This window comes from Camelus bactrianus, chromosome 24 (genome assembly GCF_048773025.1).
Source record: "Camelus bactrianus isolate YW-2024 breed Bactrian camel chromosome 24, ASM4877302v1, whole genome shotgun sequence".
Lineage (NCBI taxonomy): Eukaryota > Metazoa > Chordata > Mammalia > Artiodactyla > Camelidae > Camelus > Camelus bactrianus.
Window position 1 is genome coordinate 2,604,318 of NC_133562.1, and position 25,747 is coordinate 2,630,064.

General features: G+C 50.2%; 1 protein-coding gene across 2 annotated transcripts in view; it reads right to left on the reverse strand.

The window, feature by feature from the left end:
* The window catches only part of PTPRM (protein tyrosine phosphatase receptor type M), a 605,027-nt gene that overhangs the window by 35,043 nt on the left and 544,237 nt on the right, over positions 1 to 25,747 (reverse strand). For both annotated transcript variants that reach the window (XM_074352449.1, XM_074352450.1), the window contains one exon: positions 8,809 to 8,906. In XM_074352449.1, coding sequence (XP_074208550.1) covers positions 8,809 to 8,906 — 98 coding nt within the window. The remainder of the gene's footprint in view (positions 1 to 8,808; positions 8,907 to 25,747) is intronic.

Genomic DNA, 25,747 nt, shown 5'->3' on the forward strand with positions numbered 1-25,747 from the left:
CGGCAGGGCACCCTGGACACCGCCGTCCTGAGCCCAGAGGCCGCAGCCGTGATGGGGAGCCCTGAAGTCTCCCCGTCTGCCTCAGCCTTGCCAGCTTCAGATGATGGATTTTAAAAACGGGGGTTCTGTGTCCCCCACAAAATTAGTGGGAGGTAGCACACGATCAGATCATTCTGGGATTGGAGTGACTGTGGCCTCCGTATGGTCTGGCCTGAACGGTTGTGTGACTCACGGAAAGACAGTAGATGTAAACCCTTATAAACTCAAAAGTGCTGCCGAGCTAACTGGCTACCCTGCTGCGTGGGAGACTGCCCGTGGGAGAAAACGTGGGTCCTTCTTCTCCAAGATGAGACAGACAGCACTCTAAGAAACGTCCCCCTGCTGTGCCTCTGGAGATAGACGGATTGGTAGATTAGATAGCCAGATAGCCAGACAGGTAGCCAGATTGATGGATAGAGAGACAGAGAGAGAGAGAGAGAGAGAGAGAGATAGAGAGAGATCCCCTCAATGTACCCCAGGAGACAGACAGATAGGTAAACTGGATAGACAGACAGACAGACAGATTAGATCGATCAGTCGATAGCTATACACAGATATGGATATACACAGATGCTAGTAATGCTGCCATTGCTCAGGAGAGTTCTGAAAATCTTCCTTCAGAAGAATCCCCAGAGTACATGGCACACACTTTTTATTGTCCTCAACGGTGGTGGCAAACCTCCCTCCACTGGCAGGAGGACTTTAAATTTAGGGACTGGCTGAAAGTGTGGGCCGATCTGCTGAGTTGGGTGGGGCGAGCAGCCCGGGTGCCCGTGTGTCTCCGAAGTGCTGGTGCTGTGACCTAGCTGGGTGCGACCCTTGCCATCCTCATGAGGTCAGAGAGAGAACAAGCAACAAGACTCTTCTCGGGTGGGCTGCACGATGGCGCTCAGGCCACGTGTTTCTTTACAGCTGATGAAAACACAGAGGTGACCCTGTGCGGACGGTAAGTATCGTGTGCCCACTGACTAGCAGATGCTGTCGGAAGACCAGGTGGAAAACCTGGAGCCTTGTGAGGGGGACTTTGGGCAGGAGCCTGAGGGTGGGGAAGAGGGGTTTGTTCATGTGTGAAGTGACTGTCCCAAATTCACACTCTCCGGACCTCTGGAAGTTCCTGATTTAGTGTGGGTTTTGAAACAGGCTTCAAGGATGTGGCCCGAAGGAGGCCCAGGGCCAAAGGAGGTGGGTTTGGAAGGGTGGAGCCAGGCACTTATGCAAAGCTTTATACAGATTGTCTGACTTCATCTTCACAACCTCCCTGGAAAAAAAAAAAAAAAATCAGTGCTGTGATCCCACTTTACGTATGAGAACACTGAGGCCCAGCGGGCACAGTCTCAGGCCGCAGTGCCACGGGCCAGCCAGGAGAAAGGCCGGCGTGCACCCACCTCACCTCATCACCCTGGGATCAAAGCCACCGTATTTTCAGGACATTTAAAAGAGTGCACGTTTTCATTGCTCTGAGAGCTCTATTTAAAAAACACATTTGGCTGCCACAGATCTGTTCTCTTGGAAACCTCGCTGGCAGCTGCTCTCGGCTGGGGCCCTTCATGGTCACTGTGCTTCCCGGCAGCAGCTTCGCTCCTGCTACCGGGTCTCTCCATCAGAGCCGCGCTCTGCTGGCCCCCAGCACGGCTATCGGTGGAACTGTGGTCACTCTCTCTTCGGATGGCTCGTTCTAGAAAAACAAAGAGTCTGCCGAAAACCCCTTGACGAAGCAAGACTTGTACCGTGCCGTTTTCTTTTCCCTGCCTTCCACCCCTTTACGCTGTGTGAATTAGGTGGTGCTACGGGGCCCCCAGTTGAAGGGCTAACGTTCAGCTCCTTCATCCTCCTTAATCGTGAGTTTCTTAGCAGAAGGCGTCCTTGGGCCCAGTCAGAGCGCAGAAGCGGACCTGTGCGCTCTGCCTCAGGCCCCCGCCCGCCAAACGGCAGTCGGCCATGCGGGCGCATCTGCAGGAAGGGCGCCGTCTCTGATCAGGGACACGGATGAGTGATGCTTTCAGCGCGTGTGTCTGTCCTTCATACCCTCCTTGGTATCCTTATGTGCAGAAAAAGAGGATAGCAGACCTTGTGGCTATTAAAATTATTCCAAGTCTGAGTGTGAAATGATCCCACTTCATGGCTCTAGAACGAGCCCCTTTAGAAGCCCTGCAGCTCAGCAGGAGGTCGGGAGGGGGGTTCTGCAGTTCCCGCCACGGGCTCACCCGTGCCAGCTGCATGCCTGGGACCAGTTATTTAACCCCTGAAAGCTTCAGTGGATTATTTGGGAAACAACGATGCCTGCGTCACAGACAATGAATTCAAGACCCATGGCGTCAGCCCGCACAGGAGACGCCACTAACTGCAAGCGGCCACTGTCTTACCATCGCGTCAGCACCTCTGCTATTAAGGAGCGGCTCGCCCTCCGCAGAGAATGCCAGGCGCTGTGCTGCTTCGGGCGGCTCACATTTCACGGTCCCTACCAGACGTAGGACCGCGTCTGTCAGGAAGGCAATGAACTTGAATTCCAGGAGCACCCATCTGGGCTAAACCCCTCTAAGGCAGTCTGCGGCCCACACTTGTCCCACCTAATCTTTCGGGGGAGGTGAATGGCTCTGGGGCTACAGATCGAGAAAGAAACTTACAAAAGGTACCAGCCGCCCCGGGGTCCGAGCGTCTTCACCTGCTCCACGGTCCTCTCCCCGAAATCCCACAGGCACAGCTCAGCAGAGCAGACTCTGAAGGATACAGTGGCCTGAACATCACATAAATAGTCCTGAGTGTGGGATTCAACCAGGTGGTGGATTAAAACTCCCACAAGTTCACTCTCGATGTTGGATTCTCTACCCAACGTCAGAAAAGAGAGATTCTTCCCTGCTGATGAATGTACCATCCTTTTCTCGAGCAAAGACTTCTCTGTCTTCCAGAATTGTAAGGGGTAAGGGATCTGTTTCTATCTCAGAGCAGCCAGTCCGAAGCTAGAAGATGTGAACCTGATGTCGGGATTTGAAATATCCGTCTCCTCCCTCACTTCTCCTATTTACTCCCTTGTGCGGGCCGTGCTCTCCGCTCCGTGTCACGGGTCCCCTCCAGCCTTTCTCTCAGGCTCTGCCTCTTTTAACTTCCCAGCAGGCAATGCGGTGAGAGCCCGGCAGCGGCTCGTCTCCGCTTCCCACGCGCACCGTGTGACCAGCCCACATCCGACCTCCAGCAGCACCTCCGTGTTTTCAGATAACCTTACCCAAATCCATGTTCCCTGATCCTGAGGTCTACAGGACAAGGAAGAAATTTGCACCTTCTCGTCAGGTGTGGAGGGGGGTCTCCGGTCGGGCTTTACATCAGAGAAGAGTCCAAAGCTGTCCCATGTTCTCACTGCGGGAAACCTGGTCCCAGAGAAACGGGACAGCTGCTTAAACCCTAAACCGCTATCCTGCTCGGGTTGTAAACCTATGGCAAAGATTTTCAGAAGAAAAGTTCTGAGGCAGTGAATTCTGGTGGTCTGTTACCCCCTGGATTAAATTCTCCTCTAGTTAAATCCCTTAATTAAATCTCTAGTGTAGAGAAACGGACGTCTTGTCACTTGGTTATTGGGAAAGAAGCTGTATACAGACCACAGCCTGGCTCTCGGGGTTGTTCTGCCTCCTGGGCCCTCTTCTCCTCTGACACCCCCGGCATTTACTCTCCTGCTTCCTTAGTGCGAAACCGCACGCCTTCAGGGGAAGGCAGAGCAAGGCCTCAGGAGATGAACTTGGCAGATCTGGAAAGCAGAGAAGGGAAAAATAATCCTACATTCCAGGCAGGGCACCAGTTACAGTTTTCGACAAGTTATTCGAGGAGAGGATGGACCTGCAGTGCAAGGAGGGGGAGCTCAGTTTCCAGGTGCTCACGTGAGCAGAACACAGGAGGAGGGCTGTGGCGGCTTTGAGACCATCCCATATTGCGTCCAACTATGCTGCCAAGAAATTACAGATGTACGCTGCCCGGGCGGCTACGAGTGTGACTGGGCCTGTGAAGCACCTGCCCACTGCTCCCGTCAGCCCTGCCCTCTTAAGTGCCTCACGGCACTCAGGCAGGTGAGCGCCTACATGCACCCCAGAGACAGTGGCAGGGAAAGTCAGAGGCCGCAGGGAGAGACAGCAGAGAGCCCCGCCTGGGCCAGTAAAAGGGCGTACGTACAGGAAGCCCAGACACAGATGCACGTGAGGACGGTCCAGGGCCGGGCCATCACGGCAAAGCGCACGAGTGTCTGTTGGAGGCCAGCGACCGGGCTGGACGGCGGCGACCAGGGATGGGGGCACCCCCACAGACACAGGCGCCTCTGTGGGTGCGGCGAGAGGCTGCTGCGGGCCGATCCCGCAGGCCCTGCCACCCTGGTGACACTGGAGACGGCTGATCAGAGAGCACCAGATGACTCACCGCATGGGAAGAATGGCCTCGGAGCCCAGTTTACAATTCATCACTGATATTCGAGTAAAAGTGACTTTGCCCTTTCTAAAGGGACAGAATGGATGGGGCTGAAATGCCAACGTCACACAAAGGCGTTAATCAGGGAGGCGAAACACAGCCACATCCCTGTCATCTGAGAGCTGTGGTGACCCTCACTGGCATCCATCCGCAGGACCGTGTCACACACACAACTGTGACTTCGGGGCACTGTCCATGTTCCCAGGTCACCAAGTATCAGCCTTCTTTTTTTTAAACATTCATGAAATTTTTTATTCTTGCGTTTTATTTTTTTTGGATGGGAGGTAATATTTATTTATTATTGTTACTGTTTTTTCGTTAGCAGAGGTACTGGGGATTGAACCCATGACCTCGTGCATGCTAAGCATGCACCCTACCACTAAGCTACACCCTCCCCACTAACGTCAATCTTAAATATATAATTTATTAAAAAAAAAGACGGATGAAAGGTGACTGTGAGCGTTCAAGACAGAAACACCTCTGCAAGGTCCACAAAAAGAATTTGTCTCTTTTTGTTCATGTACGAATTTGATGTCTTGGAACAGCTGCAAAGATTTTTGTAATAAAGATTATTTTTTATACTGTTAGGCATTATTTGTTATTTTTACTATTAAACAGCATTTCCACATGTTATAAAGGGGAAATCTTGACTCTCTCCAGCCTCTTCGGTTGAGCCTGGATCTGGTGGCTTTTGTAGAAAAGCAGATGTTCTTTGCTGGCTGTGACAGGGGTGCTTGGAATCTTGATAAACCTTCCCTGCATGTGAATTAATCGCTACTTCTGACATCCAATGTGAGTCTTAAACTTTTCCCTTTTGTTACTCTGTTCGTGGCAGACGTTGTGAAAGGAACGGCAGGTCACCCTCTATGGGCAGACGACAGCCTTTAAAGCATCTCTTTCGGTGATTTCCTTTGCATCCTTTAGATCGACAGGGGTTATTAACATCTCTGGTCCCTACTTGTCTTAGCTCCAAAACCCTGCATCACCTGTTATCAGAGCTCTTCAGAGCAGTGCGACAATAATTCTCCTCTGTGACTATGAGACCTCATTTGAATTTTTAATGAACAGTCACATTCTAATGAGGTCTTCATAAAACTGACTAAATATGCTTAGAAATCATTAGCTGAGATTACCAGTGCAAAAATCTCCTCAGGGAGCCCCCGGATTTGGTCCTAAGACATTTGGCAGGTGGGTCAGTACAACAGCGCGCGGAGCTCTGAGTCTGCACGCAGACAGTGTGAATGGGAGCGTCTGGGAGACAGGTGACCAGAGGAAGAGCTCGGCACCCCTCGGGCGGGGTCGTGAAAGAGGGAAAACAGCCACAACACACCCCGGCCGCAGGTCACCTGCCAGGTGTGCAGCTGTCAGCAGGCGTCAGGAAAACTGACGAGGTCCCTTCCCACCACACACTGGCCGGGAGGGACGCACGGTGGCGACTTGGCATCTCAGATAATGACAGGCCCTGGCAGATGCAGCGCGGACCCCGCTGGAGGGAAGTGCGGCGGCTGAGTCTCCCGCACAGGTGCTGCGAACGCAAGGCCTCCCGGCGCCCTGAGCCCGGCAATTACACCGGCCTGATGCGGAGCGCTGCAGGGCAAAACCCGGGGAGGCTCTCCGCTCCGACTTAATGAATCAGCAGCAAGTCTGTGTCAACAAACAGCGTCCGCCGGGCTCATGCCTGATTCATGAAGGGCCCGCCGTGCACAGTCGACATGTTAAGTAGGCAGTTGCTGCCCCGAGAAACCACGTCGTTTTCATTTCTTTTGTGGTTTGTTGTCGCTGTTTCTAGGCATGGAAGACAGGGATGTCATCTCTCAGCAGATGTGCCGGATTAGCCACGGGAAATGGCCTGGAATAAGGTTAGACCGTTTCCCGGAAGGAATGCGCCCTGCTGTCAGCACCCTCAATAACACCAGACGTTTCAAGGACAGATGCCACTACGGGCACGACTAACTGAAGATGGTAACAGGGGACTCTCCAGAGCTGACAGCATGCCCACAAATGGGGCGAGGATTTGGAAGGATTTTTTTTTCTAAAATAAGCTTACCAGACCTAAAATTACTGAGTTTCTGGGAGCCTGTGGGCTTCTATCTACAGGGAAACCTGAACCTGGCCTCCCTCTCTCCTTCACTTCACACCGTTAGTGAACAGTCTGTGGCTATTTGCCCAAAAGAATAGTTCCCATCAAAAATGTCAATGGTGGCCACCCTGTAAGGGACAGGTCCCGGTGCCAGATGGAAGAAACAGACACCACCACGCCCTGGCCCTTCTATTTTGCTATTCCAAGGCAGGTAACTCGGAGTGAAATCTGGGTCCCAGAGGAAGGTACCATGTCCAACAGACAGTGGAAGTGCTTTCTTACCCGGATCCAAAGGGAAGACCCATCTGCTTCCGTGCTGTTTCCTGCTCTGGTGCCCGCTGGCTTCCCTCCCCCCCCGCCCCTCCCCTTTCACCCTTCCTCTGAGCGTCCACCCTTGGAGGGTTTGGGTCTTACCCGACAGTCTCAGTTCAGATTCTCAGCATTGCATCTCCCCGAGATGTTACCTCCCGCTCTTGGTGGGCTTTCAAACCCAAGATCCAAGATCACAAGCCTGACGCCCTCCCAGCCTCTCCCCAAGACTGACAGGCACAACGGCGCCCGGCCTCCAACGGGCAGCTGCTGGGCGCGCCCGCCTCTGGTCGTCTCTCCCCCTCACTTCTTTCTGGTCTCTCCTGGTTTACTTCCTTGAGAGCTAAGCTAAACTTTTCTTTTTTTTAATTGAAGTACAGTCAGTTACAATGTGTCAGCGTCTGGTGTACAGCATCATGTCCAGTCATGCATGTATACACATATATTCCAACATTTTAAACACATGTGTTTACATATACATGTACATTTTGTATGAAATGCATTAAAATACACATCTATATTTTACTGAAAATGTCTAGACGTTTGTAGGAGGATGGTCTTCAGGTAAGTTAGTTGGCCATTTTTGCTAGAATTGTGAGTAAAGTAGCTCCCACTTCTTAATGTCTTTCTTCTTCCCAGTTCGTGCTTTCTGATACCTTCAGAAAATCTGTTTCTAAAACAGCTTTACTGAAGCACAACTGACATACAAAGGACGGCACCTGCACAGTTTGATGGGTTTCAACACACGCATACCTCCTGGGCACCGACCGTCACTACCGCCAGGGAGGCAGACAACGCCCGACACCTGCCGCGGGTTCCTGCTTGCGTGTGCGTGTGCAAGCGTGTGCGTGTGCGCGTGCGCGCGTGGTAAGAGCACTTTACACGAGCTCTATCCTCGTAACAACTCGAGTGCACGGCGCCACATCGCTGGCCAGCGGCCCTACTTGCGCAGCAGGTCTAGAGAACCTGGCGTAGCTGAAACTTTACGCACGCTGAGCCCACTTCACACCCCCACCCACTCCTCCCCCCCGGCGACCACCCTTGAACCTCCCGCTTCTATGAACCCGACCGCTCCAGGCCTCTCCTGTGAGTGGGACTGCGCGTGCCTGTCCTCCTGCGACCGGCTTATTTCATGGGACGTGATGCCCTCCAGGTCTGCGTTGTGAACAGCAGGATTTCTTTCTCTTTTGAAGGCTAACAGAGACTCCTAGGAACATCTCCTTTATGGTTTCTGCCCCAATATTTCAATTCAAGGCTAATCTCTGGTAAACCTCCGAACATCGACTTCTCTAAGAAGCCACGGTTCTCAAGCAGAACCATGGAATTGGCTCCACTATTCAACCAAGCAGTTGCACCCTGTGTATCTTCTCATTTTAAAATTTCGTGTTGGAAATACGCCTGTCGCGTGCTAGGACTGAGATCTTAACTACGTGAGAGTTTCCTGGTTGAATAAAAGTAGCTTATTAACAGCACAGATGAAGGGATACGAGACCCGGGGGGCGGAGTGTGGTCTCCACTTTGCAAGTCAGGAGACGAGGAAAGTCAAGTCTGAGGAGAGGAGATGCTGGAGTTCTAAGCCGGGGCTGACTCCAGGGCTGCGGGCGGCTCCCACGGGGGACTTTCCCGCACCTCCCACGGCGTCCTGACCCCCAACTGCCAGCGCGCACTTTGCGGTGCTTCTGGTTTCCGCGTGCCCAGTGCAGCCAGCTGACAACCGCTGCTAAACCCTGAGTGCCTCTCCTGCCTGTTGCTGTTGCAACAAATGAAAGCAGTTCAGGCTGTGTTTACTGATAATCTATAAGCCAGTGTGGCAAGCGATGGAGGAACTGAGTGGTTAACGTTGTCTGGATGCACACGGTGCCTCCAGAACTTGCCCTCGCCTCACTCCGCACACCAGTGAAGCAGGGGCCGAACGCCCCGCGTGAGCGCTGACTCACCCTCCCCACCTCCACCAGGTTGGTCACCATGATGATGCTCGCCGTGCTCTCGTGCCACACCATCCTCCAGAAGTCGTAGATGGTCTCTTGCATCGGTCCTGCAGGCAAAACAGAGAAGAGACTTTTTTTTTCTTTGTAAGTTTGCAACTGGAAAATCTCTGGGGCTTGCAAATAAACCTCTGGACCGCCACATGCAGTCCCTCACTTTCACAGGCGGACAGGACTCGCCTTTCTAGTGTCGAGGCAAGAGGCTTCTCTTCCTAAAACAGCACCTGTAGGAATCCTGAGCTTTGCACTCGTGGGTGAATTTTCTCCTGTCATCCAGCCAATCTGCATGTGAGGTCATTCTGCCCCTCTTAAATGACTGCCGTGAAAGGAAGTCATTTCTTCATCATTTAGCTATTTATCTCCATAATACTCAAGAGTGAGATTTTAAGAAATGGATAACGTTACTCTTCCTGCTAACAACTGGCAGATATCCCAGCGAAATGGTACAGACAATGAAATGAGCCCTGATAGGAAAAAATGGCCTTTTCTAGTTTCTAATATTTTTCTTACTCTGTGCTGTCAAATTAATCTTTTTTTTTTTTTAACTTTTGCCTGACTTCCCAAAGTGAGAGAGGAGCTGAAGTTCCAAGCTGTCGTCCTTCCCACCACCAAACATGACTAGACTCTTCCTGCCTAGTGCTTGGGATCTGAGTATTAAAAAGCTCTTCACAGACTGGAAAGAAAAAGAGACGAAACAGGTATGACAAAACGCCAGCGCTCCAGGTACTGTAAAAGCCCCGGCAGGCACAGAAAGCTGGCATTTCAACTTTTTGTCCATGCAGATTTTTGAAAAAACCCAACTCTATGCCCAGGCATATTTGAGGTGTCATCGTGACAGCGTAAATCTTCTTCTGATCAGCAAAGGTGTGAGGAGGACATGAGTGGAAGATAACTTTGAAGGCGTGGACAGCCACGCACTGAGTGTGGGCTCAGATAAGCGCCCAGGGACATGCTGGGACGGCCTGGCTGTCCTACTGGACCCTGACAGGACAGATCACTCGGTTTAGAGCTCAAATACTTGAATCTGAGATCTCCTCTGGCTTTGAACCCTCTGTGTGATCTGGGGCACGTCGCCTGGCTACTGTGACCGTCAGTGTCTGACTCTTTATCTATGTACTGAGGTCACGAACACTTCTCAGGGTTATTTTGAGGATTTGTGGAGTTAAGGTGCACTCAGGCATTTCAGACACAGCCACACGTTAGAACAAAAACAAAGTGCATTTAAGGATATTCATCGACGGTCACTCCTAGGCTGAGGCTCAGATGCTGAGTGATGCGGGCACAGCCGGGGGCCCCTTCAGACACCTCTCATTCCTCTGGACCAGTGACCAGTGGGTTCCTGTGTGTTCTTCTTTCTCACTGTCAAGCCTCCACCCCTCTCCTCGGAACACAAATGCCTGCCTTTCCTCCTGCTGCTCTGGCCACACCGTTCCCCTCCTGGGGAGAACCTCGCCACTTCCCAGGCCTCTGGGTCCAGTCCCTTTGTGAGACCTCGTACGCCACCTCCCACGGAGCCACACCTGCCACCCAGGCCCGTCCCTTGGCATGTGCGTGCCATTCTCCTGATGCAGAGGCTGCAGATTTCGGTGACTTTGCTCAAGGTTACAGAGGAGACAAGTAAACATCGGGTCCCATCAATCACTAGGCTTTGAGCTCGCAGACAGAGCCATACCTCCATTGTGTACTTAACAGCTTGTTTCTTATTCACAAGGAAAAAATACCCTGAGTCCATCTTTGTGTAAACAGACAGCCATCCCAATGTGACCCTGAGACAAAGGGGTGGCGCTTTCGGCCTCCTTCACCAGATACACAGGTCTCTGTCACCTACTCAGAAACTTTCAGGACCAGATCGGAGAAGAATCAGGTGTCCCAGCATCCTGGACCGCAGGTGCCTGCAGGACGAAAAAGCGCCCTCTTCCCTGCTGCCCGACAGAGATGTTCCTGGTTGGGGGCAAGTTCCAAGGTGCAACTCGCCCGCCTTTTCTTAGCGCTAGACCCCTCCCGGTCACTGGTCTCAAGCTCCCCCCTGGAGGGGAATGTGGCTGTCGTGGTGACCTCTCTCCCCTTAGTGCCTGCGGAACACCCAGCACACAGCAGGGGCTCAGTGAATGAATGAATGAGTAAGTCTGTATGCATGTGCATACACCGTATTATTTGCTATGAAAATGTTGTATTAAATATAAAAACATTAATATGAGTATATAATATTTGTACGAGTCTGTTTCTTGACGTCTTTCGGAAAGTATCCGGAGGACCTCGAAAGTGCACTGCCTTTCCTCCTTCCCGGGTCACAGGAGTGGGGCACCTTTGTCAGAGGCTTCTTCAGAAGGAGCTTGCTGGTCCCCGAGGCCTCAGAGCGCCGCCTGGTGGTGCCGCCATGGAATTGCTCCCAACCACTAAGAGGCAGCTTCCCTGCATCTCCCTGCCCCAAGGCTTGGCCACCAAACTTAACCCATCACCCTGTAGCCAGAGTGTGATCCTGGCTGCTTCTGTCGAAGGCAGTGGTTCTCAACACTGGCGGCATATTACAACTACTGTGGTGCTTTAAAACAGTCTTGATGTCCTAACCCAAGAGACTCTAGATTTATTGGCCGGGGCCGGAGGTTGGGTCTCCTGGGGGGGTGGGGGTGGGGGCGGGGATCACAGAGCCCCAGCACCTGGGCGTTCGGCTGCCCCTCCGACTCCCGGGTAGTCTCACGTGGAGGAGTCACTGTGGGACACACAAGATTTGTAGGTTTTGAATCACTGATTAGTTTGACCTGTATACAAGCTCTTTGAATCAAGAAATCCCAATTCTTTTCGACTTAGAAAGAACTTCAGGCACATGGCTGCACCACTTCACCGAGGTGCACACTGGTATTTAAGATGACATGGCTTTTTGTTTACGTGACTAGATTTGGGTTATCTTGAAAATAAAGGGCATTTATAAGCATTAGTGGCTCACTTGGGTGATGACATATAGTTTAATCTTGACGAGGTTCTCACCCACTGACCTGGACTGAAAGAAAAGATCAGGAGAGAAGGATGCAGTAGGTGAGGGCAGGACGTGAGCGTGTCCCCGCCTGCACACCACGTGGTCCTCTCCCGCCCCTGGTCCCTGGGGCAGTTCAACAATAAAGCTGCTCAGGGCACACACTGCAGACTCTCGTCTTCTTGGCTGATGATTCAAGATATTTTCATGAATGTTCATTCAAATCTTGTGTGTGTATGTTTTTTGTTTTTTTTTTTGGAGGAGGGAAAATAGAAGAAGGCAGTCACCCAAACGTAAGGGTTTTAATGCAAAATTTGTCAATCCTGTTTTTCTTCTCTATTCAACATATTTCAAATTATTTCCTGAGACCCGAATACATTAAGACTTTCTCAGAGATACACTTCTCAAAACAAAATCAAAAATCATGTTGGAGGCCGGGTGGAGTAGATCTCACAGACACCACTGGGTCTGAGCAGCTCCTGGTGGGGTCGCAGTGACTGTGGCTGTCGTGCAGCCGACACCGTGAGTCCACAGAGGTGTGCCAGGTGCCCAGGGCGGTTGCTCTCAGGCCACGCCATAGCAGGGCTGAAACCGGGGGAGGAGCACGGGGCGGGGGCGGTCAGGAGGTAATCCTTCACCTTCCACATCCGTCTCCCTAGAGCGGGGGTGGGAAACGCCCTCAGCACAGGGAGAACAATCCAGAGAGAGGTCACGGGATCGCTCACAGGGCAGATGGACAGCAAAACTCCTCAGTCAAGGAATCCAAAACAGCAGGCAAGGATGCTGGAAACCCTCCTCCCCCGGTATGAACAGCTACGGTTGACAGCCCGGTCTTTGATTCCTGCAGTCGCTGGCTGGGTGGGAGCCCGGTTCGCTGTGCTGTGTGCTCACAGATGTCAGCACGATACATGGGAGGGTTATTCTCAGCAGTTGTCCCCCTGGGACCAAAGCCTTTGAAAGGCAGGGCCCCAAATTTCAATAGTATCAGGCCAGTGATACGTTCCATTTCCCTCCTGGTGGTCGGCTCGCACAGACCTCGCTCTGCTGAGAAGGAGACGTGCGGAGGGGCCATCCTGACACCCTTAGTGCCTGAAGGAGCAGCAACGAGAAAGGGCAGAAGGAACGAGAGCAGAGTAAAATCAAGTACAAGCCAGGGAGAGCGGGGTGAAGGACATTCATGGACGGCTGTTGTGCCCGACGAGCCCTCGCTCACCGCAGTGGGAGGTGCTGAAAATCAGGACTGCAAGCCTTGATGGATGAATGCTGCGCCCGGCACACTGCCATTTCTATGCAGCACGTCTTCTGCGTCAAACAGGACTGCTGAGAATTGAGGTCCTGAGCTCACAGCGGCGTCTGAGAGTTTGGAAGGGAAGACAGCACAGCTACGCGCTGGCATTCCACCGCAAGCAGAGGAACACCTCCCTTCTTCTGAGCTCTTACTATTCCCCAGGTGTGCTCTGAGTATTTTGCATGTGTTATGTCATCAATTTAAACATCACAATCCTATGTAATAGTTGCTACTGCTCCTCCATTTTAGGGAGAGGAGACGGAGGCGGAGAGAAGCCAGGAAAGTTGCGCAAGGTCACCCGGCCTTGGAGCGGTGGGGCTGAGTCTGAGGTCTGACCCCACGGTCAGAGGGACTCAGAGGAGCTCCCCCTGACAGCTGTGTGTGCACAAGTTACCACGATCCCAGCAAGAATAAGAGAAGGAACCCACGTCAACTGTCCGCAAACACCCTCTTTAGACTTGTTTTTCTATCAGATTAGTTCCCTCCTTTATTTTCATTTCCTCGTTTCTCTTTAAATGGAGGTACTGGGGATGGGAGCCAGGACCTCACGAAGGCTAAGCACATGATCTACCACTGAGCTACACGCCCCCGCCCCCTGGCCAGTTCCCTCCTTTAAACCTTCCACGGACCCACTGCCACAGAATGAAGTCCAGCTTCATGAGCACAGCCTCTCCCAAGTCCGCTTCTGGGCAGCTCCATCCTCTCCTGCACCCGGGTGCTTCCAGAACCCAGCACGTCCCGGCTGACTCCCCCCACTGGCACCCCCCACCCCTGCCACCAGCCCAAGCCACACACCCCTGAATGACCAGAGCAGCCTCACTCTCGGGCTCCCCCCGGCCTGTTCTCTCCATCTCAGCCACAGTAGTTTCTGCAAAACATCATTTTCCTGCTTAAGAAAAAGTCTTTCAAGGGGTTTCCATTGCATAAAACCCAGATCCTTTAATGAGGGGCCACCTCCCCAGGACCCCCCTCGAGGATCCCCTGCCAGGACCCCTCCTCCCCATGTGCTTCAGATCAAGCCCTCCAGTCCGCGGCTCTCAGCTCGGGAGATGGAAAGTCACATCTTCAGGCCAGTTTTCCAAGGCCCGAGGCGTGACTCCCCATCTCTGCACAGCAGGCAACGTTGCGGCACTAGTGTTTGGATGCAGGTCTCCCTCGGTGGTCTGGGGACGCGGTCTGCCCGTCCAGTGCACACAGTTGCTCATTGCCCTGCGGTCGCATCCCCAGCTGGCTTCACTAATCCACACCCCCTCCCTGGCCCCATAGGAATCTGAGTGTGGGGCCTGCACCCGCAGATGAGCACTTGGCCCACTCCGTGCCAGGCATCCTGCGAGGAATGGGAAGGGATGCAGAGCTGGGGACTAGAAACACGGCCTCTACTTTCGAGACGCTGGCCGTCGTATAAGACAGAGCTACGGCAAGAATACACCACGCTCGCATACAAAGCGCAGTCAGGTCGGTGTCCTCCTGAAGTTCACCTGAGACGTGCACACCACTGCAGACACACGGCGATGTTCCAAGGGGAAAACGAGTCACTCCGAAAGTAGTCATTTCCAGGTACTTAAGAGCTTTGTGGACTCCACCCAAACTGATCTCCCTGAGAAGGAGCTCCATGAACAGCGGTCCTTCTCGAGCCCAACCAAACCCTCCCCTGTCTCAACTGCTACCACGGACACACCCCCGTGAAAACCCTGCAGGTGGGAAACCAACGGGCGACTGAAAAGCTGACTCCGGAAACTCACAGCGCCTCCCGTCTTCCCTGTCTGAAACGTATTTTAGTTAAGGGCAAAATCTGATGTCAGAAACAGGGTATTTTGGTTCAAGTTGAGATGCTCTGAATTCATAACACCTGAAGCTGTAGAGGCTGCTAATGCTTATTCTTTGAAATGAAACTGGATTGTTCTGTAAGACCTGCCAAATTTTCCCAGATGAAACCCAGGGATGAACGTTCCATGTGTTTTCCTTCAGGTCTGGTGTCCTTTAATCGGTAAGGTGATTAAAACCTACTTATCACATATCATTAAGTATTTATTCTAATGACTTCGAACCTCATTTTATCTTAGAAAATATTTAATTTAATATTCTCTACCTCCTATTAACAAATAAACTTACATAAGTATATGATGCTGTGTAGCACAGGGAACTATATTCAACATCTTGTAACAATCTTTAATGAAAAAGAATATGAAAACAAATTTATGTATATGTATACGTATGATTGAGACATGATGTTGTACACCAGAATTCGACACATTGTAACTGACTATATTTCAATTAAAAAAAAAAAACAAAAAAATATGATACAATTTTATTTTGGGGGGTAGGAGGTAATTAAGTCTTTTAAATTATGTATTTATTCATTAAATTAATTTTTAGTGGAGGTGCTGGGGATTGAACCCAGGACCTTGTGCATGCTATGCGTGTGCTCTACCACTGAACTCTACCCTCCCCACTTTTTTGATGAAAAATTTAGATAGTAATTTAGTAGTTCAAAGGAAGTACATCATTTTCTCCAACTTCTTTTGGAGATCCACTAGCAGAACCAGTTTGAAGACCACTGTCTGCCAGTGATGTGTCTATGGTGGCTGAAGTCAGGAAGAGACTGTGTTTTCCCGGTGGAGAGACAGTAGGAGTGCTACTTCCCCTGCTGTGGAGGAGCGCACACTGGATATGACTTGGACGGGAAGGATGAGGGCAGCAGGTCCTCCAGGTGGAACGTTCAGGGGGCGACTCGATGCCACCTGAGGGGGGAAGGACACACAGGGAGCCAGCTTGGGAGAAAACGTGAAATTTTCATAAAAACTGGGGGTTCTGATTTTAAGAGTAGTAGGAGCAGACAGACGTTAAAGACACAATTCGGAAGGGATCTTGCAGACCGAAAGCCCGGGCGTGTCAGGGGAAGGAGCATCTGGTTGTTTGAGAGGAGGGTTAACAGGCACGGGCGCAGCCAGACGCACGACGAGGTGTCCACAGCCACGGGGAAGGAAGGACGGAAGGATGGAAGGGAGGGCGGGCCTGGAGGAGGGGGGCCCACGAGCCTAGGCATCAGAAGGCTGAGTCCAGACGGAGGCTCTGAGTCCCTGGAGGGCGCAGACATCAGTCTCCAGAGCGGAGGCAGCGAGGCTATTTTTTTGGACAAAAACTCCCAAGAGGCAGGAAAGCATCGCCCATGAACAGTAAAGAGCAGTAAGGAGCTCGTGCTCCACGTTGGTTAACGAGAGGGAAGGTCTTAGGGTACTTCCTCCAGATGGATTAAAGGCACTAACAAAGCACGTTTTCAGGATGGCTCCCTGGCGTCCCCACGGCCAGTAGAAACGAGGTCCAGGCGGCGACGTCTGGACTCCCAGACACAGCGGCGTGTGGCTCCTGGAGATGACTCCTCGGGGAGGAAGGAGTCACCTTTTTTTTCCTTTTGCAGTGTTAATAAAAATTTTATTACACAGCCGTGATATGATACTTCGCCAAATCCAAATCCAAACAACACTACCGATCTGCACGGCGGATCCAAATGACTCCGGCAAACTACTGCCCACAGTGCTGGGCAGGGGACGGTCCCCACCGGCACGGCCAGCCGCAAGCCCCGGGCTCCCCAGGGCAGAGCCAGGGCTCAGCTGGGCTTCCGGGCCTGGGCCGCACTGTCACGGACGGGTTGATGTTTGATCAGACTGGGGAAGACCGGGGCAGTTCTGGATGACACCGAGATGAATTCTAGGGCAAGACCATTGTTTTGCCCGCAAAGCAGCTGTGGGCTCTGGGCTGGGGAGTCGAGGGGACCCAGGAAGGGGCTGAGGAGGACGGCACGTGGATGAGCCCTCTAAACGCACCATCAGTCATTCAGCATCACAACTACTGCATTTCCAGTTCACGTGAGACCTGGGCTGAGGGGGCTGAGGGGGCAAAGTCACCAGACTCTGCAGTCGGGATTCCAACCTACGTCAACCCATCTGCACTTCTACAACTTCAGAATGACCCGCAAAGCCTGGGGGGCGTTGTTTGTGAACATCAGTCTCCGACCACATGACTGACTGGTCCAGGGAGCAGAGGGGTGACGGGTGGTGTGGGCGCAGCGCAGAGGGAGGGGTGGGGACCCTGAGGGCAGTCAGCTGCAGGTAACTCGGAGTCCCGGCTCAGGGCGCTGGCCGGGCTCCAGCTCTCTCCATTAGAACTGGGGACCCCTGACAGGGGACTCCCGACATGGAAAAGAGCGGCTTACGATTCGTGCGTTCATTTACAAGCTCTTGCTCATGGAATACAGGGGCCCTACATTCCTGCCCCATTGTTGTTACTGCTGCCGCGGGCAGTAAGCTAGAATAGGCATTCTGAGGTCAGTTACTCCGCATGCAGATCATCAGATGTCCCTTCAGTGGCTTCTGAGTAAGTTTTTATGACAAAACTTCACATGATTTTTCAATACGATGCTTCCAGAACACTTCCGTCTATAAGCTTACATTTAGTAGCCTTTCATTTCCGCAAGACTGCAACGTAAAAGGTGAAACCTGCCGCCGTGTTTACGGACTGAATCTGCCTGGTGTGTCACAAAAGCACTGACGGTGACACAGAAAACAGCTGGCATCTGCGTTAATAATTAATGATCCTTAACAACACTTACTTGATAGTGTTGCTCTCTCCTGAGGCTACTTCATTAAAATCATGGCATTCTTATAATTTTTGTTTTCAGTGGCCGAAAAAGAAAAAGGAAACGGAGGTAGCTGGGTGCATGGGATGTAATTCGCTTATTTTCCTGAATCGCTAAGAATAACCCCCCATTACTGCTTAAAAGAAACATCAGAAATCAAGGAAAGATTTAGAAGCAAACACTGAGAATTGCTGGATGATGGGGAAGACTTGGGCATATTTTATTCAACCTAAATTCAAAAATATAACTGGCAGCATTTCTAAGGATAGGTCTCAGGGGAAACACCGTTTATGTCCAAAATTACAGGGTCAGAATGTTCACTGGCCTAGTGGAAATTTAATTTAGTGACAAATCCAGTGGAATTTTAAGTTTAATTTAGCCAAACAGGAGAAAATAGACTCTGGAGCTATAATGAAGTACGCTTTTTTAGGAGTAGTGTCACAAGCGATGACTTAATGACATTAAATAGTGCTTTTGCCTTTTTTTGTCACTGAATTTCCACAGCTGTCACACCAGTGACAAATCTCTTTTTCCATGGGAGCGGATCCTTCCCCCACCTGAGTCTTCTCTGTCACCTGGAGAGGTCAGGTGAGCAGGAACTTGCTGATAAGCCTACTTCTCCCAAACTGACTCAAAAGACGTGCGCTCTTCTGATACCTGGAAGAACCGTCACTGCCTCCTGCACGCGTTTCCTTCCACGTGACAATGTTTCCATCACGCGTGCCATTCCCCAAAACCCTCCTCCCAGGCTGGAATAAGACAGTGTGGCAGCACTGACTGTGCAAGTAGCTGTGGTCTTGTCCAGGTCATTAGTTTCCCGTGATGTCAGTTTCCAGGCGCATTACTAGAACACGTGAAATCCTGACTGGACACCAGAAGGTCGTGCCAGATTTAATTAAGAGAAGATCGGTGTAAACCAGGCACTACTAATGGAGAGGCCACACACAAATCTAAGAGCCCAGGAACCTCGGTCTGCGGTGCTGGTCACAACCGTCAGCCCCCGGCTCTCTGATTAATAATCTGACTCTCATCCTGCTCACTTATTCAACTAAAAATAATTATGGAATATTTAAAAGCAATAAAGAATAACAGAGTAGGTATTATTTAATATGTCTTAATAAAGATACATTTAATCAATAGCCATCTTCTTCCTAAGAAATACGGGAACTTAGTATTTAATTCCAGTTGGCACCTTCTCAGTTTTCATATTTGTACTGTCTAGTATTTTAGTTCCAGTAAGAGTTCATCCTACCTTGAATGGCCATTATTACCATTTCTTTTCTTCTCTGTTGGAAATTTCTATAGCTTCCATAATTTTTATTGTGGTTTTCCTTAATTTAGCTCCACTAGGATAAACTGCAGGCGCTTCCACACCGCTCTTGACTATGCCTCACGTCACAGCAAAAGCAGATAAAGCAGTGCATTAAAAACTGAAACAAAATGCCCCAAGTATTCAAAATACCTTCTTCCCTTTCCTCACCCATTATTTTAAGACCTTAAAATAAGAAAATAAATGAAAATAGTGGCTTTGAAGCCTAAGTTTGCCATAATATTTTGAGAAGTCTTTTTTCTTAAACAAAAGCTACGTGTGTTAAAATTAATTTGAATGAAGCATTTCAAAGTAAAAATCCCGAGATCACCCACAGAAGCCTTAAATTAAATTACTTCTGATACACAAACACACACACAGTCGTAACCATGTAGACACACTTATCTGTTAATAAAATCCTAAATAAAGATTACAAAATAAGAAGTCATGTTAGAAATAACTGTGATCGCCCACAGCCCACACACGCCGTGACTGCGATCGCCCTCACACCACATACGCTGTGTGAGGATTTAAATCACAAGGACGGGTTTTGTTAAAAACACACATATTTTTATCTATAAAACATACTCAAAATTAAAAGATTCTTCAAAGTGGTACAAATGTTTTCAACATTAACAAAACATAAAAAAACTTTCGACTTGAAAATAGAAGCAGAATAAGATTCGTCTGACTGTGTTGCTAGAAAATTTGTTTTGGAAACTTGCCCATAAATTGTTGGGACAACTGTTACTGTCCCTTTCACATTCCCCTGGTGTGAGCAGTGAGGCTTCAGGTGTGGGTCAGGGTGGGGTCACCCTCGAGGACTCAAAGCCAAGGGCACGATTGCCCCCTAGTGCAATGTCTACGTTTCACTGCATGATGCAAATATTTCACTGGTATTTATATGTCCTTTTAAGAACATAATAACCATGAGAATGTTGTGTCACTTTAAAAGAACAGTAATTCCTTTTTTTTTCTTAAAGTAACATTACTCCTTTATTTCTTTTAACACAGTTTTTTTAAAAACTTTTTTAAGGTTTTCTTTTGGGGGGTAATTAATTTGGTTTATTTATTTACTTTTTAGAGGAGGTACTGGGGATTGAACCCAGAACCTCATGTAAGCTAAGCATGTGCTCTACCACTTGAGCTATACAACAATAATTCTTAAGATCATTGTACACCCATCAACTGGAAAAGTGACCCCACGGTCCTTTTCCCAAGCTGATACGCTGTGCCTGGGGGAACCCCGCGCTTCTTTGCGGTGACTCCACTATGTGAGGTTAATCTCAGTGGCCCGGAGGGTGAATCCCTTTCCCTTCAGTTCTGCTCTGTCTCCAGCCTCTGGAGCTCAGATCGGCGCTGGCCACTTTCAGGCATCTGCTCAGCCAAGCTGCCCCAGCCCCACCCAACAGAGACCAGCTGCAGAAACTGGGCCAGAGCACACGTGCTCCCCTCCATCTCCCTCTGAAGTCCTTCTGCGCCTTCCCAGATCACTTCTCAGCTCCATGTTACTTTCCAACGGTTCCTCAGCCTTCTCCATGCCTCTCTAACCTGCCCGTGTGCGGTTCCTGGATAGGAAACTGGTCTGGATGAAGCCTCTTGGGAAGGAACTGGTCTGGCCTTTGGAACTGAGCTGCTTTCACTCTCATGGAGTCTGACTCCAAGCAGCATGAGAGAAGCCTTCAGAACCCCACGCTGGTGTCCTCTGTTGCTATCCGAGACGGTCAACGTCTGCAAGACTTCAAAAACTGAAGGAAAATATGCTCTCTGCACTTTGTGAGGTAGCTGACCGTCTTTGCAAGCCATGTTTGTTTAAGTCAACAACAGTGATGGCAGTGTTTGTACTCTGGGGTGGGGGGGATGCAGGCTGCTGGGGAAAATGGAAGTGGTTCCCCGGAATGCCTCCCTCTGGGAGAAGCTTTAACAGGTATAGGATGTATCAGCTTTTATGAAAACTATGTATGTATACACTACACTCGCATTAAAGCCTGACTGCCTGTGTGCTTTGAGAGATGTGTCCTTGGAAATGACGGAGTAATGATCATGGTAAGAATTTTAGCTAATACTTACGGGAGATTGCCTGCAGAGCTGGTATCTGAGCCCAAACAGTGTAACTCTAGCATCTACACCCTAATTAACCACTCTGCTCTACTGCCTTCTGGAGGTGAAAAAGCCTTGTCCTAGTTACTGGCATAAAACGTGTTCGTACGTGGAAGGAATCTGAGGGCCACGCTTCAAATATTTGATTGTGGCCATGTTGCAAAAGCAAAGGAATATTCGGGAATAAGACCAGTAACAGGGTGAGTCCTGGCAGGACTCTGGCTTGGAACTGGAATGTTCCACAGCATTTCTGGAAACCCCATCTACCTAAGTGAACTGCTACCTGGATTTGGCTCTTTCTGGACGATCAGCCCTGTTCTAGAATCACGCCTTCCCAGCAGTTACACAAACACTGCCAGCTCGCAGCAGAACCACTGTGAACAGAAACGCAAAGGCTGTTTTCATTCTTGACACGGAAACAGAAGGATAAAGGCAGATAAATCAGCTGTGAGTGGCGGGGTAAAGATGCAGCCTCCCAAGAGAAACTCGCGTCTAGAAGAGAAGGGAGGGGTGGTCGGCGGAGAGTGGCAACAGTCTGCTCTTAGATGCAGAGAGAGAGACACACTCCCAGGGGCCCCGATCCCCGGGACAGGCTGGATGGAACCAGCGCACGGAGAGCTGAGAAGAGGCGGACGGGGAAGTGTCTGCAGCCCAGCGAGGGAGGAACATGACAGATGTTCACAGCACAAGAGCCTCCTGCTGGCGGAGTCACAGAGCATTCATCAGGCATGTCTCCAAAGAGAACCCTCATGAACTCATCCTGAGGACTTGTTCACATTGCAAAGGGGATGCACAGAGAAAAGGCAATCAAGGAGAAACAGAAGAATGACAGCCTTCAGAATGGAGGGGAGGGCGACCCCAAGGACCCGCCCGCCTTCTGTCAAGGAAAAGCAACGCAAGGAGAAAGCCTCCAGCCACCTGCTCGGGGACACTGCCAGAGGGACAAGAGCTTCCATTAGCCTCTCTCTTCTTTAATTAAGCTTTTTTTTTCTCACGATACAAGTGGGATCCACTTTGATTTAAGGAAAAAGAGAATGCATCTTAAAAAAGAATAAAACAGAGGTAAGCTAACTCCCTAGACATAGTTCAGTGCAGGCAGTCTCAGGTTTTCAACAGCAGTGAGAAATCTCCAGAAGCATCCTTTTGAGTGAGAAGGCAAGAAAAAGAGCTTGCCCTGGCCAACACTACTCAAGTTGGCTGCCTTGATAAACTTGTCCAAAACCATTGAGTCCATGGGGGTAAAGGACCTTGGTCCCGGGACTCAGGAAGAATGGTTTTGGGCTGAATCAGACCTCACTTCTTCACCTGCTCAGCAGTTTAGGGTTGGGAGAGAGAAACAGCCTGAGCATGGCCCACGTCTGACGTTGCAGCGAAATCACAGACTGGTACTAGCTGGCCCTTCATACACACGGCCCACTGCGTCATTCCTAAGTCACGCTGTGTTCCCGACCTTGTACTTTGCCGACAGTTGGTCGGTGCACAGAAATGTTTGTGCGATTTTTGATGAATGAGGCCTGAAAGGAATGAAACCCACGAAGTTCCTCCTAAGTTGAACACGGCACAGACCCCATTAAAACACACGCATTCGTCCGTACGGTTCACAAGTCCTTCTGCACACGGGGATCATCTGAATGGATGCGGATGAAAGTCACTTAAACCAACCTGCACTGTAAGTTTCAACTGTTTGAATTCTATCATGAGGGAGCTGGACTTGAAGACTTTTAAAGCTTCTCCCAGCTCCAAAAGATCCTACAATTTTTCGACTTCAAATGAGGAACACTTCTAAATTCCTCTTTTTTTAACTGAAGTACAGTCAGTTTACAATGTTGTGTCAATTTCTGGTGCACAGCATAGTGATTCAGTCATACATACATACATGTATTTGTTTTCATACTCTTTTTCCTTACAGGTTACTACAAGATATTGAATGTAGTTCCCTGTGCTGTGCAGAAGAGATCTGTTGTTCATCTATTTTATATACAGTAGTTAGTGTCGGCACATCGCGGGCTCCCAGTTTACCACTCCCACCCCCTTTTCCTCCTGGTCACCATAAGCTTGTTCTCTACGTCTGTGAGTCTGTTTCTCTTTTGTAAATAAGTTCATCTAAATTCTTCTTAAAGACTTAAAAAGCATTTGTGGCAGGGCACTCGAGGACCCAGCACCTGCTTAGCAGTGGGATATCATCTGTTTTCAAGTCATTCTGTATTCACTTAGGCTCTGTTACTCAGGGGATACGGTTCTGCCGTAGCATCTCTGACAACAGGGGTGGAGGCTACCTAACACGATTTAATTTTGGTTTCATCTTTTAATTTGCAAACTGTCTTTAAACGTTCTCAGGACTCATGAGCAAGTTTATTAAGGGCACAGGGATGAGCGATGTCTGTGATCTGACCTTTCAGCTAATTGGCCAGTAGCTTTTGAAATTAATCTGGGGAAGAAAAACTATTGTTTGAAAGGAAGTTTGTGGGTCAGCTGTTTATTGCAATTCTTCATTTTCCCTTGGAAAACTGCAGATGGAGAGTGAGATGCAGGCAGGCCCTGCATGGAGAGCGTGGCCCTGGGTGTTGGGAATACTTGGATGTCCTCAGAGGTCACCGTCTGCTTGGGCACAAATCGCTCTTCCTCAAAGCCTCCCTGTGGAAGTTTGGACACTAGAGAGTCCTCCACTCTACGGGGCAGTACTTTTAAATAAACCTCAAACAGGACAGGAGCAGTGAATCCAAACATAACCCACAACCCACTGACAACGTGGGAACAACTCAGCTGGCAAGAACAATGGCGAGTGATGCAGAATTTGAACTTGAGGTGCCCACCACCCTGGTGCTTGGAGGAATAAAAACAAAGGTTGTTTACTGAAAGCTTAGCTTGTGATTTAAAAAAATTTTTTTCTTTCAATTCTACTGAGAAAAAAATTCAAGTGTTTATCTCCATCTGGAGACCAGAACGCAGGAGACAAAAGCTCTCTGTAGAGCGTGCAGAACCTGCAGTGACCCTCTGGCAAGTCTCTGCCTCGAGAACGACTTGCCAGGGAGCAGTGTCCTGCTCTGAGCACCAGTATTTACCTCTTCAGAGGCCTGCTGTGGAATCTGACCTGGAAAAATACACACCGTATTTATCTTTCTGAAATCCTTACGAAAATATCCACACCATGCAGAGTATTGGACGAAACGCAGAAGAAAGACAGGTGAGCAGTGAACAGGAGGCAGGCAGTGCAGCCAAGTTTCCACTGTTTCCCAGCAGCTGAGGGCCTGGAGGTAATCCCACTGTTAGCCTTCAGGCCCCATACTTGTATCGCCTGCATGTAGAAGCTTGTTTGGGGGACTTTTCCTGGGCTCTCCTTTTTCAGATGCTTAGCAATTATAGTTACGGACAAATGAGGCTGATCACACGAGGTGGAGATGGGAGGGGGGCCGTATCTGCACGGGCAGAGTCAGAGAAACAAGGTGATTTTGACAAGATGGACTCTCCCCAAAACGGCACCTGGATTTACTGACACATCTGAAGAAGAAGTCACCACAAGAACAGGCGCTGACCAGCCCTCAGCTTGGAAAGGAAGCAGCCCCAGATGTTGGAGATAAAAATCCACTCAGGCCAGCAGACACCTGGTCAGGCCAACAGGAGGTGTCTTTTTGCCTGCATGGAGTATTTTGCTGCCCGGTTGGTGTCGGGTGCACGGCAACTCCCCATCCGTTCCTCTGTTCCCTCCTGCACTCCCTCCCTCGCACCTGCCTTCTCACGGGCGTCGCCTCCCGCCCGCGCTCCACCGGCCACCCCACCAGCAGGCAGGTCCTCGGGAATCAGTGCGTGAATTCTGAGGCTCTTCTTCAGATGTCAGGCCAAGAAGCAGACGTCTGCCGAAGAGACACAAGTTGTTCTTGCCAGGTGAGGGCAGTTCTGTCCCAGGGATGGTAAGTAACTAATCGGTATCTAGTTTTTCTGTCTTTCCTGTGTTTATGCCAGTGTGGCTTGGCATCCCAAAATATGACACTGAGCATCTGGAGACTCAAAGCATGAAAGATGTTATCATTTTAATTCTAGATCGTTAAAATCCACACAATTTACTCTTCTTGAGTATAGGTGCTCTGACACCCACTCTGTCATTGCTTTTTTCCTGAACTGTGCCAATTTCAGTGGGTTGACCCCCTCCCCTGCCATGGGGAGTTCTGAGCTTGGGCTTGATCACGCCACGTGGAGTCTCTTTGTTACCATCAGCGTTGGCTCCGCCGAGCAGCACCCTTGTGAAGCCCTGGACCAGTGGGTCTTCCAAACAGGTGCCCACACGGGAGCAGGATGACTCCAAATGCGCCATGTCATATTTCAGGGCATTTAAGACAATTTTAGTTAAGAAGTATTTTCAGATGTGAATGTATTTTAGAAAATTTGCTTTTTGAGAAGCATCGAAACTTAGAAGGAAGTGGCTGCATCCTACATTTGTTTTGTAAAAGATGAACCACGTGATTTGCAGGGGCGAGTTTCGTAAGGCCAGTGTACACGGCACAAAAGGTGCACGGCGGGGATCACACGTTACCCGGCCCCACCAGACACCAGAGAGGCGCCCGCAGCGTCCCGCCCACACACACTCAGCTA